Source organism: Amblyomma mixtum, chromosome 3, assembly GCF_055824585.1.
Source record: "Amblyomma mixtum isolate Tamu chromosome 3, ASM5582458v1, whole genome shotgun sequence".
Lineage (NCBI taxonomy): Eukaryota > Metazoa > Arthropoda > Arachnida > Ixodida > Ixodidae > Amblyomma > Amblyomma mixtum.
In genome coordinates, this window is record NC_143014.1 from 395,838,096 (window position 1) to 395,851,136 (window position 13,041).

Consider the following 13,041-nt stretch of genomic DNA (forward strand, 5'->3'; position numbering starts at 1 on the left):
TGAACAATGCGCCCTGGTGCGGGGAGTTTATGCGGCGCATGGCCGGCCGCCTGAATGGTTGGTGGCTCTTGACGCAAGTGTATGTCTCCCACAGTTTTGATGTGCAGATGGAGTGCAGTGTGCGCTGACATGTGAATGTGCGTCTGCATTGTGGAATAGTATGTGCGTTCTTAAAGCATTTGCTAGCTCGGCGGAAATGGTTTCCGTTGCAATAAAGAAAAAAAGGGGATGGTTTCCGTTGCAATAACGAAAGAAAAGTGTTGGCGTTGTGTAATGGTTGGCGCGGTGAGTTGGGGAGTTGAAGGTGAGCGGGTCGAATCGTCTGGCGTCTGGGAAATTATGTTTTTTTTTGCTTTTGCTTTACTTTATTTATTTGGGCTCTTACTAGGCACTACTGATTCCAATATTTGCGTTGGTTTTTGCAACGGGCAGTGCCACATCACAGAGTCAAGAACTCTCGTCAAAAAAAAAAAAACATTCACACAAGGACACAGAAAACACACAAGAACCACGCTGGCAAATTTGTTTCAGAAAGCCACTAGGAATGCATAAGGAAAGTCCACCAGAAAGTCATGAGAAAGGGATATTAGCCTAATATCGAAAGTCAGTTGAGTTTCTAAAAACAGTCATTAGATGTCTTTTTAAGGGTGTGCCTCCAGAGCAGCTCAAAAAAGTGACCAACACAGTACACGTCGAGTTCAACGTCCGACGTCACGCTCGAATCAAAAATGTGGCAAGCAAATGCATCGCAAGAGGTAGTATGTTTCGTCCGCATGAGAGACGCCATACTGAAAACCGTGTCGGCCGGCCAAAAATCGCGGCAGCTCGAAAAAATTTTTTAACCGAAATGAAACATCCGTAATAAACTAATGACGATTTACATGAAATAGAACCGCGAATAAGATTCAACCCTCGGGGCCAGGGGAGCTCAAGCCTTGGAGAGGGCGCGCCTCCTATCCGGAAACCCGGGGCAGCAGTTTTGGGAAGTTGCCAGGACTAACCAGCGAACTGTATCGGAGGTTGTGAACTCAGCCGGTGGACACGTCCCCCGGTACCTCAGGGCCCATACGATCCGTGTTGCTGGTGAGGCGATTGTGGGCTCGTCCGAAACTAGTTTTTATTTATTTTTTCAAGCGCGTTTACAGTGACAGATGTCTGCTCCCTTCCGATCACAACACTGATTTCAACAATGTTTCGAAGTATCGAATATAGAGTGTCTAGTATGTGTATCAAAATCAGTTCCTGAAATGTGTCTTGCCTGCATTGCATTTTCAGGCTATTGGATGTCGGTACTGAACATACTTTTTTGAAGTATCGTGTCCATCCGTGCTCAGTGTGGACTTTAATGCCGAATGACGCGGCGCCCTGGTTTCATTTCCCACTCGCGCTTCTGCGGCTGTTCTTTGAGCGCGCGCTCCCGCCGTGTCGTCGTTCGTTGCTTCGTTTCGTTTCGTAACACGGCATGGCCGCTGTCTATGCACGTGACCATAGGAGATAAATAAAGAGGCGCACTTACAGCTGTGCTTGTTGCCACGTGTCATCAAAAATGAGTGTTGTGCCTTTTGTCTTTTGTTTTGTGCTGTGCATATACGTAAGCAGGCGGGAAATCCAACGCGCCCTGATTTTTAAAATCTCGCTCCGGTCATCCACGAAAATGGCCGTCCGAAATTCTGGCATTCTACTCTAAACAGGATGTGCCCTCGCGATGCACGCCAACGTGTTCAGGCAGCCCTTCATGCCCCCGCCGCTCTTATCAGTGGTCGTAGTGTGTCGGGAACAGCAGGTGGAGCAGGCGACACGTGATCGCCGGCATGGAATGCATAAGCTTGTCTAACAATCGTAGCCGCGGGAACCCCGCACTTGACGTCACTCGCATCGCACTCTAGGCGGCGCTGTTTGTAGGGCGACTCATGTTCCTGTGTTCACAGTCCTGTCTTATGACTGTGCCATCTAATGATGGTGACCGACGGGAAACGCAATGCTGCTGCTTACAAAGCAACATTGGCTAAATAACATCATTTTACGTCAAACATCATCAGGCCTGATGCCCTTTGAGCTGTAAATCCATTTTTATTGGTGAGTGGTGAATGCATGAATTTGACCATTTGATTTGGCTATTGGCTGCAGGCTAATTTCACGGGAGGAGCTAATCAGCAACTCTTTGTCAATTGCTGCTCATAAATATCATGAATACACTTGATGCTGCTCCAATGTTTGCTGCACCTGTGTTGATGTATCGCAAGAAGGCTGGAATTCTGATATTGTGTGCTTGTTACAACCAGAACACCACAATTACCCAAGAAATATAATGATGAAATATTAATTTATTTGTTATGTGCATTGCAAGAAAGTGTGGTAATTATGCATCATGAAGTCCACACAGTAGAAGTAAAGTTACCAGTGATTCAATTCTTAGTAGGTAAAAGATCTGGCCGATTGTGTTTAGACGTTGTATTTGATCTGCCCACCCACTCATTGCCACCCTCGATCCGCCTTCCTACCCCTCTGCATCCTCCAAAAGCTCCACCCGCCACTCATATAACCGCCTCCGCCCATTTTCACTCTGCAGAAGAATTCTCTCCTGTGTGTCAAGCCTCGGCCTAGAGTAAGCATTGATAAGAGTAAAAGCATCAAAGTAACCATAGAGGGAAAATCCAGCAGCTTTCTAATTGTCGCATCATATGACGGGTCGTGCCGCATTTTTTCCTTTTTTTTTTCCCGTGTTGGTCACAGTGACAAAAAAGCTCTGCAAACATTTCAATAATTTTACAGAAAGTACACGTAAATCCAACCACAGGCTGGCTGGGGCTTCCAAACAAAAGGCCTCCGTAAGTCCCGTATTAATCGCAACCACCAGTATTACACCAAAAGCAAAGAAAAAACAAAAAATAAAAAAAAAACAAGAAAAAAAACTTTTGGCTTCCATATGTGCGATGTGACCAGTTCCTTGATTCCGTAAGCATTTCTGCTCACTAGCGCTTTTAGGCTCTCGATTCTGATAGAATTGGCACCTGTCTTGACAGGTGTAGCATGAGAGGGCCCTCACGCAGCTGTCCCCGACTGATGGTTCATTCGTTGTACATTCTCAATTTTCAAGGTGCTTTGCAGTGTAAATGTGTGCCTAAAGGGAAACGGCCCAAACGACATAGCAGTTCTTGGTAATCATTGCCGTGCTTGTTTCATTTCCTTCCCTAATGAAGTGAACTATGAGCAAATAAAGCCTGCACTTGAATTTAAACAACTTCTTTAAACACGTAACCTTAGGAGCCGGTGGCGGCAATAGCAAAAGACGTCTATATTGGTTAAACAGTTTGATTTATTAAGAAACAACATTTTTTTTGGGCCCCTCAATTCAAACGCGTGATTTCAAAAAGAAAACTCTGTAATCGCAGTTTGCAAGCGTGCGGAGAGTATGCGCCAGCCTCAGAAATCAGTGTTAAATTTTTTGTTCCATAATCTATAATGTTCTATTTTTTGTGAGAAAGGCCCTTGACGACGATACCACTGGTAAACGTTGAAGAACGTACCTTAATTTCTGGACTACAGTCCGCGGACTATACATGTTTAAAATGTTAAATTTTGCGTCACCGGGGCGGACTATGGTCTAGAAATTACGGTACTTTGTGCTCGCCCACCGTGCTGAATTAGAGAAGCTTCACCATTTCTTTTTTAGTTCATCACATCATCTTTTTGAATAAAATCTCCGCTATTAAATAACCTTTGCAAACAACGTTCGCCAATCGTGTCCATGCATGCTTCACTCCACGGAAAGGGATGGGACTGACCACCCTCCGTCAAACTTGCTCCGTGCTCTCGGCGTTGACCAAAAATCGTAGCCAGACGCAGATTGTCACTGCCCCATCTTACGCGACTCCTTTGAAATGATCCAAGCGTTCTCCAGCGAGCGGTGCAGTTTAAACAGAATTCGTCAAAAGTTTCCGCTTCCCTTATGCGATCGCGTATGGTTCTTAGACCGCGAAGTGCGAGCTGAAGATAAAAAAAATTGGCAGTGGTTTAGCTCTGCTTAAACCTGGAGGATTGCGAAAGCAACGAGGAGATAGAGAGAGAGGCGATGGAGAGCGCGCGGCGGCGGCGGCACGCAACTCCACTGGAATTTTGCAGCCGCTCTGGCCTGCTCACTCGTTCCGCAGGCTCGAGCGGCTGCCAATGCCAGTGGAGTATATTTCTGCTCGAGTCTTTTGTTTTCCTTGTCAATGAAGTTTTCTTTTACTACGACCGGCACGCTAGCTATGCGCCGCTACTGCGCATGCGCAACTGGCGAGCGCGGCGGCGGCATCTCTGAGTCACCCGCGCAGCGACGGCGGCGGCGCGCCAGCTGTGCGCCGTGCGGCGTCACTGCTCCTCGCGCATGCGCAGTATGGCCTTGCCTCAGCTCCGCGAAATGCCTCGGCGACTCGCGTAGCGTTGCTTTCGCAACAAAAATGGACGGTCGGCGGTTGAGTCCGCCGCTTGGTTCTTCATCTGCATCCGACTATATTCTAAAATCATTCAGTTCTGCAGCCGATGTTTCGATTCTCTTGTTCACGTTTCATTCGTCGGTGACAGGACATTAAAGAACCCCAAGTAGCCGAAATTTATCTTGAGCCCTGCACTTCGACGCGTTTCTCTCTTCTTACATTCTCTCCTTGATTGCAGCCCTCACATAGCGGTTGAGGTGTCCACCGAACGCTTGGTGCTGAGTCCCAACTTCTACGCTGCGAAAGGAAAGACGCATAACTGCCTCAATTTGTAGGTGGACTGCACCGCCTAATCGCACAGCGATTCTGGTGTCCACTGAATGGATTGGAAAAGCTTTACTGAACTCAAAGATCAATGGGGTGGGATTAATGTCCCCCTAACGGAGGGCGACCTTTCCCACCCAGTCCGCAAGATTGGCTTGCGGGTTCCTGTCCCGCTCCTTCAGAAGAATAAGCCAGGCTTCCCGGAAGGGAGCCGGCAGAAGGTCTTTTGGAGGTGGATTTTACTCACAGTCCCATTGGATGCGTTCGTCTGTTGCTATGTTGCCGCAGTGTAAGCAGTTGGGATCGATGGGCTGTGTGGTAATTCTGGAGAGAACATGGGGGTCGTGAGAGTCTTAGCTTGAGCTCTACGTAGGTTTCTGCCCTGTTGTCTGGTAAGGTCCGGGTGAGGTGTCGGGTAAAGTTTCCGCGCCTCGCGGGGTTGATTGGTCATTTCCGGGTAAGTGAAATATTCGTTGATGTGGGACTCCGACACACCCCCGCGCCCCTCCCGGTTTGCTAGAGCCCGGGCATATCGGTTCACCTTCCCGTTTCCCGCATTTCCCTCGTGTGCAGGGACCAAATTATTTTCTACGAGGCTTATCCATCGCCTGTGTTTGATCAGTCCTGCGGCTGCAGAGCAAATCAGGCCTTTGTTGGAATTTTGGGTCGCAATCTTAGAGATGCTAATTATAGTGTCCGCGCTGTCGTCCTTGAGAGCGAAGGCAATGGCTACTTGTTCAGCCTATGTTGCTGAAGTTACGACTGGTCCAGTCATCCAGTTAAAGTTCTTAATCAGAGGCTTCGCTCAAACGGACACCGCTGAAACCCGAGGAGTGCGGCTAGATGTCCTATCGCATAAAATTTTGGCGCCTGGGAAGAAGACAGAGGCGTCGGTTATTAACACTTCAAAAAGCGCTCGTCACTCCTTGGATACGAAAACCAACCGGTCTAGAATTTTGCCTGCCTAGTGCAGCTTTCCAGTTTGTTTCGGTTGTCTTGTCCGCCTTTCATTTGACGCTGATAGTGCGTTAAAACGCCCTTGGTAATCGGAATTGATCCTGACCTCTGCACTACGGCGCGCTTATCTCTTCTCTCATTCCTTCCTTCACTGCGGTTGAGGTGTCCACCGAACGCTTTGTGCTGAGCCCTGACCACTGCTCATACATCGTGCATCTTCGCGTTAAGATCAAGGGATCAAAAGTCAAGCATTTTTGTACTTCGAAACGATTTGTAGGGTTTGTACTCAAAAGGTCTTTTTGCTGATAACTACTGAATAACCTGCTTTCATGCGGGCTTTGTAAATTATACTAGTAAAATTAGCACATGAGTTTTTGTGCGCTTAATAAGCAAATTAATGAGTAGCACGGAAATCGCGTAAAGAAAAATTGTTTGCGCTTCCCTCCTTGACGATCTACTTCTAGGTTCCACCAAACTTTTAATTTATTCTATTCTTAGCTCTATAATTACAGAATAAAAAAACGAGCATTTTTGTTCAATAATGACTGACCACATTCAAAGAGGGCGCACTCCTTTCAAACCGACTAAGAATCTCCTATGACTGGCTACAAATCCAATCTTGGAGCCCTCCACCACACTGGCACAGAAGCGTTGAATTTCTCGAATAACTTTAACCCATTCAGCACGCGAAAATTTATTCTGTGTTCTTCCTGCATTGTTCCAGCGCTGCGATTAGCAATGTTGAACGCTTAACAGACAAATGCTATCATGCCGCCGCAGCGAAGACGTGTTTAGGTGCACAAAAACAACTCCACTTAATAACAGGCGCCTTCACGGCCGGAAAGGTCGTAATGGGAATGAACGTTAATGCTGAAGATTCAAGCGGGGCATTCGTCCTCTGTGTCGAAGTTAGGAGTGTCGTGAGTTTGGCTCTGCGTTCCATCGCAAATGTCTACTCTATTCGCAGGAGAAATGCTTTCCGATTGCCCGTGGCTCCCGTAGCACCCGCAGTCACGAAAGTTGCATTCTAAATAAGAAAAAAAAGTAATCGTGGTCCCTCTGTTTTAGAGGTGAGTAGCTATTTAGATTAATGAACATGATACATCGGCGGAGTGCCAGTGGTGAAGGCGCGAGCTGGGTGTTTTGAACTGTCTTAAACAGGCACTTTAGATATGCGGCTGAGTCTTTTTATTATTAATTTATTTTCAACACCTCAAATGGCCACGTGCAGGGGTTTTACATGAGGGGTGGGCGTTCGTCATGAGAGATTAGTTTTCAATGACGCGCTTGAAGTGCAGCTTGGTAGCTTAGTAGATGCGTGAATTGACTGTGATGGAATTTAGGTTCCCTACTATGCTCTATACATTAAGTGTTTAACGTTCTTTCGATTTTTCCTCCAAAACTCCAAACTTATATGGTATGCATGAGTCATCACCTAGAATGTTTGAGTATTTCGCATAAGATTACTACCTGGGATTATACTACTCTTAGCCTCTGATCCACCTTACTGCCCTACGAAACCGATTTAAAGAGCAACAGCAGTGTTTTTTCTACCTCCTCTGATTTTACTGAAGCCTTTTCATTCCGCTCTACGCAGTTTTCTGATATTTGTGCCGAATTTCGCTGCGGGGAGGACAACTTTTTAAATTTCCCGCTTCGTGGCCTCAATCGGGGAGATTTTGCGGGCAACCTTGTGTGTGTGACGTCACTGGATGCATATACTGGACAGAGTTTCGAGCTGGTTTTTCGTCATTTCGTCAAACTAGTGATCTAACCTCTCACCTACAGTCGCCAGTATGGCCAATCAACGCGGACACGACAGGTTCTATGATAGTATCCCTGACGTCCATGATACAGTCAGTCGTGACGTAATCTTTTTTTGGAAACCCAGTTCCGATTTCGGTTCCCTGGTTTTTGCTCTTTTTAACACTCCACTTGGTATTTTGAAAAACGGTTTTCTCCACCGGAGTGAGGGCACTCTATGGTCTGGGCTGTGATTAGCAACTCAATTTATTAAAAAAAAAACGGAGTTGACCTTTAATCTATTTTCTAGGGTTAGCCGACTTGAATACAACTTTCAAGTTTGGCTGCTTGGCTGTGCCCTGTGATTATTAGTCTATCCGTTAATGACATCACGACCCTCTCGATCGCATTCATAGGACGCAGGGAGTCCTCATACCACTGCTTCCGCGGTGGTGCAGCGGTTATGCGATGAGCCACTGCCCGGCAGGTGAGTGCTTCAAGCACAGCCACCCGCCGGGTTGAGAGACCCAGGTTTCTCTTTCCCAGCTCCCGCACGGCTCATGCACAGGCCACACGAGCATTAGCCAATTGCATCGAATTTATTTCAATTGACTTCGCAGCCACATACCACGGGCGGCAGGTAACCCACAACCCGGCAGGTAGCGTGCCTCGTGCCATAGACGCCAGGTGTGGATGACGTCACTAGGTCACGTGACCTCTCTCGACCAGTCAGAGAATTTCGTGACAGAGAAGCCGTAACTTCTTGGCGAGATGAGAACCTGAATTCTGTCGCATTAAGATTTGTTTTATTGTTTTGTTTTATTGGGGTTTAACGTCCCGAAGCAACTCAGGCTATGAGGGACGCCGTAGTGAAGGGCTCCGGAAATTTCGACCACCTGGGGTTCTTTAACGTGCACTGACATCGCACAGTACACGGGCCTCTAGAATTTCGCCTCCATCGAAATTCAGCCGCCGCAGCCGGGATCGAACCCCCGTCTTTCGGGTCAGGATATCGCATTAAGAGTATCGAACGTTAAAAGTGTTTTGAAACTTAGCGATGGTGTTCTGTTGTTTGCACAACAGCTTCAGTGGGCACCTCTTACTTACGCAAAGTTACTGAGACTCCGGGCACATGTCAGAGTCAGTCAAGCACCTCTCTGAGAGAGAGAATGATGACATAGAGGAAGCGCTGCGTGTGGATGAATGAGTGCTTAAAGATGGTAACATGTACTAAATAAAAAATTACATCATGTAAAAAGTATTACACACGGTCTAAACCGAATGATCACCTGCACAAGTGTGCGCTCAACACTGACATATGCACTCACCGGGGAAATGTTTATGAATTGCAGGGGTTTACCGTCCCAAATGGACTCAGGCTATGAGGGACACCGTAGTCAAGGGCTCCGGAAATTTCGATCACCTGGGCATCGCAGCACAATGCACGGGTCTCTGGAATTTCGCCAGCACCGAAATTCAAATGCCGCGGCACGGTTCGAATCCACGGTTTTCAGGTCAGCAGCTGAGCGCCATTACCCCTGCGCAACTGCGGCAGCCTGAAGGGGAAACCGCAGCGGCTAAGACATTCGGCCCAGTTGTAAAAATATGAACTGTAGTAAAATGGCAGTTTGGGCGAGCTGGTTAAGCATGTTGTAATAAAAACAGCGCAAGGACACAGGACGAGAACGGAGAGTAGACACACACGGCGCTGAACTTGCAACTGCGTTTATTGGAAAAACACGCCGCTTTTCAAGGCAGGGCGTCAAGAAAGCGCGCGCATGCGCTTTCTTCAAAGCCTTTCTTAGTTTGCTCGTTGAACTGAGATGTCAACTGAAGCACTCCAGTGGCTGGAGCCTTGCAATATTAGTCAGGAAATAGCTTCACACAAATTCAAAGACCTCAGCTATTTTTGAAGCGTGGCAACGTCATGTTCGTGTTAGCTGTTCGTATGACCGTAATCTACGCTGGAAGCTCATCTCTTTTATCGTGGATGGAAGAAATCCTTCAAGAGAGCCATTGCCGGATTGTCGTCAAGGCGAGATCTGGTCGTAGTCACTTCTTCGAGGAGTGAAATTGAGTTCCATGGACGGCGCCTTTCCAAAGCTTCATCCGTAGTGGCGAACGGTTATCAGTGCTGCGAGCCCCTTTCTAAGGCAATGGAGGTGAGCAAGGTGCCAGAAAAAATGCGCAGGGAAGTTAAAACCATCACTGCACACTCGATGTCCCCACTTTTTTCCCGCAGTGTGGCCACACTGTCCCCAGTGCAATTGGTCGGTGCTCCTAGAATCACCAGATAAGGTACGCATCTTGGTACAGGAGGTGTCATTGCTCGCGAATTGTTGCTGCTTCCTACCACAGACCACAGCAGGGTGTTTTATGGTCGTTCTCACGCTACAGTAAACAAAATTACCTTACATGGCATGCCACAGAATTTGTTACATACGTGCATCAAATTTAGTCTAATTTCATGCACAAGTTGGTAAACAGGTTTTCACCCACATCTTCTAGCTGCTTGACTATTGACTCGTAGGAAAATTTTGTTAAAAACAAAAGTCAGACATGACGGCGACATTTAAAATACAACGAAAAACATCTGCACTAATACCATGCAGCCATGTCCCTGCCTCTCCTAAGCTGAGCATCAACCGCATCGCTCATCTCTTGTAAAATGTATTTGCGTCTAGTGCGATCACTGCAACACGCCTGTACGTTCACAAAAACACCAACACTGAGGGCTTCTCGTCAAGATTCGATGGGACGCAAAAATCGTCACAAAATGCTGCTTCGGTGTGACAAGCACTGATAACAAAATAATGTAAGATTACCTTTCTGGCGCAACCACTCATCGCAAGTACTGCAGGCAGACATCAGTGGCACACAAACGCAAACAACTTCGTAACGAAAGGTGGCGCAACGAACAAGGACAGTGTTACCGACGACAAGAGAAGCACTTATCGTTGTTTCTAGCGCTCATCTGTCCTTCAAAGAAAAATGGAGGAACGTCTAACCCTGAGCACAGCTTCTTTGGCACACGCTGGGATGACATTCAGTGCCACGCCTAAAGAAATTGATGCCCCAGATGTACGCCTGATGCGGTCTACTTCCCGTCCGAGGGGGAATTCTCCACAGCTCACTCATCGGCCGTGGAAAATGGGATGAAACAAACATGGGAAAGTTTGTCGCACTACCGCTATGTTCGGCACCATTGTAGTCCTGAAGCCGATGTCTAAAACGGCGAAACCCAGCAGTCACTGAGCCTGCCACATTCTAGCGAGGCACAATTGCCGAAGCTACAATCTGACGCACGCATTTCCCTCACAAATACAGTGCATCAATTGCTCAAGTTTTCTTTGCTGATCAGGAGTTATGTAGTGCTTAGAAGTTGTTTTTACAAATAACAAATTCGGCACAAATAGCCAAAAACTGCGCAGAAAGTGCCAGAAGAGCTTTAAAAAAATTCATAAGAGATAGAAAAACTTTGTACTTGCCGTTTAAACATGCATGCGATATGTTTGGCGTTTTCGCTGGAAAAATGCAATAACATTAGACACTTATTGTATAGGGCATAGCAGGCAACCTCTATGCTACCGAACTTTGTTCATTAAGAATGAGGTAAAGAAGGTCTCCAAGTGTTTCGGCCCTTTGGATCATTTTAAATATAGAAGTATATATCAGTGCACGCTCCCAAAGAAGGGTTGCATAAAACACGCTGAAATTTTAGTGAATAACTGAATACAGATTTTGTTAAAAATTACATATGTATCAATTACAAACCTATATTAAAAACATTGCTTTCGATATGTATCGTCGACGAGTGTCCACGATTGGAACGAAGCTAAAAGTCACTCTGTGTGATACAGATTCGTCTTCAATACATCCTTTTTTTTGTCTTAGTATGTTCGTTTTAAATGCTTTGCCTCCTTGTCGCCAGATGCCTTATCCCCAGGCGCATGCAGCATATAGGAGTCTTCTGGGCAAGCACTCATGTACAAGTCCACTAGAAAGGTTCATCTATAAGGCACTACACTCTACATTCTTTGTGATCCATGGATGTGACATCACTTCCTCTAGGCTTGCCCTTCCTTTACGCTCGTTCCGCAGCAGCCTAGAAATGAGATCCTTGGCTTCATTGGAGATATGAGCAGGGAACTGGAGGTCCAGACGTCGGATCCTGTCATAGGTAGTTCTTGCGGAGATCGATTGAAAAGGAGGTTTTCCGACTAGGAACCCATAGATCACAACACTTAGAGCGCAGAGATCCACTTTCTCGTCGTAGACGCTGTTCTCAAGCATTTCGGGCTGCAAGGAATCCATGGTACCGCACAGGGTTTCACGCCTCGAAGACGGAGCATGGACGGGCCAGCCAAAGTCTGCTGACTTGAGCACACCGTTGTAACCTACCAGGATATTCTCTGGTTTTATGTCACGGTGCATGACTTTCTTGGTGTGGAAGGACTGGAGTGCCTTCCAAACTTGGTGGATATAAGTCGCGAATTTTTTGCAGTCAAACATTTTTTCTTTGGTGAGCTCCTTGTATAGATCTCCCTTGGGTGCGCAATCTAGAATAAGGTAAACCCTAGTCTCATCGTGGAAGTAACAATATAGCCTCAGGATATGAGGATGACTGACATGTGACCGAATTTCGATCTCTCTTCGAAGCTGGTGCTCACCATTCTTGCTCTTCAACTGGGACTTGAACGTAATCTTCAATGCAATGACGTATTTACTTTTCTCCTCTTGCACCAGGTATACGTTTCCAAACTTTCCTTTGCCTAAGGGTGTCCCAAACTCGAAGTTGTGGAGGGCGATGCACGGGTAGGCCAGGCAGCCGTCGCTCACCCGGTGGTCTGGGAGCACCCCGGACCGCAGCAGGAGCAGCACCGGCAGGTGGCCGAAGACCAGGCCCGCCACGTCGTGCCACACTGCCGCTAGCACTGAGATGGGCATCTGCACGCCCCGGGCTCCCGCCAGCAGCTGGTGCAAGATGCGTGGATCCTCGAGGTGAGTCAGGATGCGCTTGCCGGTCGTCTCCTCGTCCTGACCAGAGCAGCCAAGCAGCGGCCCAGAATGTTCCGTAGCAGCGCCACCCCTGGACGTTGGGAGCGCGCGATGAAGAGGAAGCGTCCCGAGCCGCGTGGAAGAAAGGCTCGGTCTTCGGGTTGTTGTCGTTGTTGTTGCTCCTGAAGCGGTAGCACATACCCATGGTGGGGGATTGGTCGAGGTTTAACGCAGACCCAAACAGGATAAAATTTCATTCAGATTTGTCTCAAGCGGCCCACAAATAAAAATGGAAGAATCTCTGGAAGTGAACAACGAATTTTGAGAGATGTTGAGGGGATTGGAATGAAAATTGAGATATCAAAAAGGTGAGGGTAAAACAAAATATTTAAAAATAAGCATAACTAAATAAATTTGAGAGAAAAGTAAAGCGAAAGGGTCGTTTCGAGTTTAGAATGAAAAAAATGGCTGAGGCTTAACTTGGTTAAGTCTGGAGAATGCGAAGCATCATCGTGTCGCGTAATATGGAGGCGCACAACCACAGCGACGGCGCGAGGTGGGCCCCCGTTTCTCCACTGTCGTGACGTCATCGTGTCACGTG

General features: G+C 47.2%; 1 protein-coding gene across 1 annotated transcript in view; it reads right to left on the reverse strand.

The window, feature by feature from the left end:
* LOC149357265 (aurora kinase C-like) overlaps positions 1-13,041 on the reverse strand; it is a 34,167-nt gene that overhangs the window by 13,362 nt on the left and 7,764 nt on the right. The window contains exon 3 of the mRNA XM_089576551.1: positions 11,465-12,245. Within this exon, the coding sequence (XP_089432677.1) occupies positions 11,465-12,245 (781 nt within the window). The remainder of the gene's footprint in view (positions 1-11,464; positions 12,246-13,041) is intronic.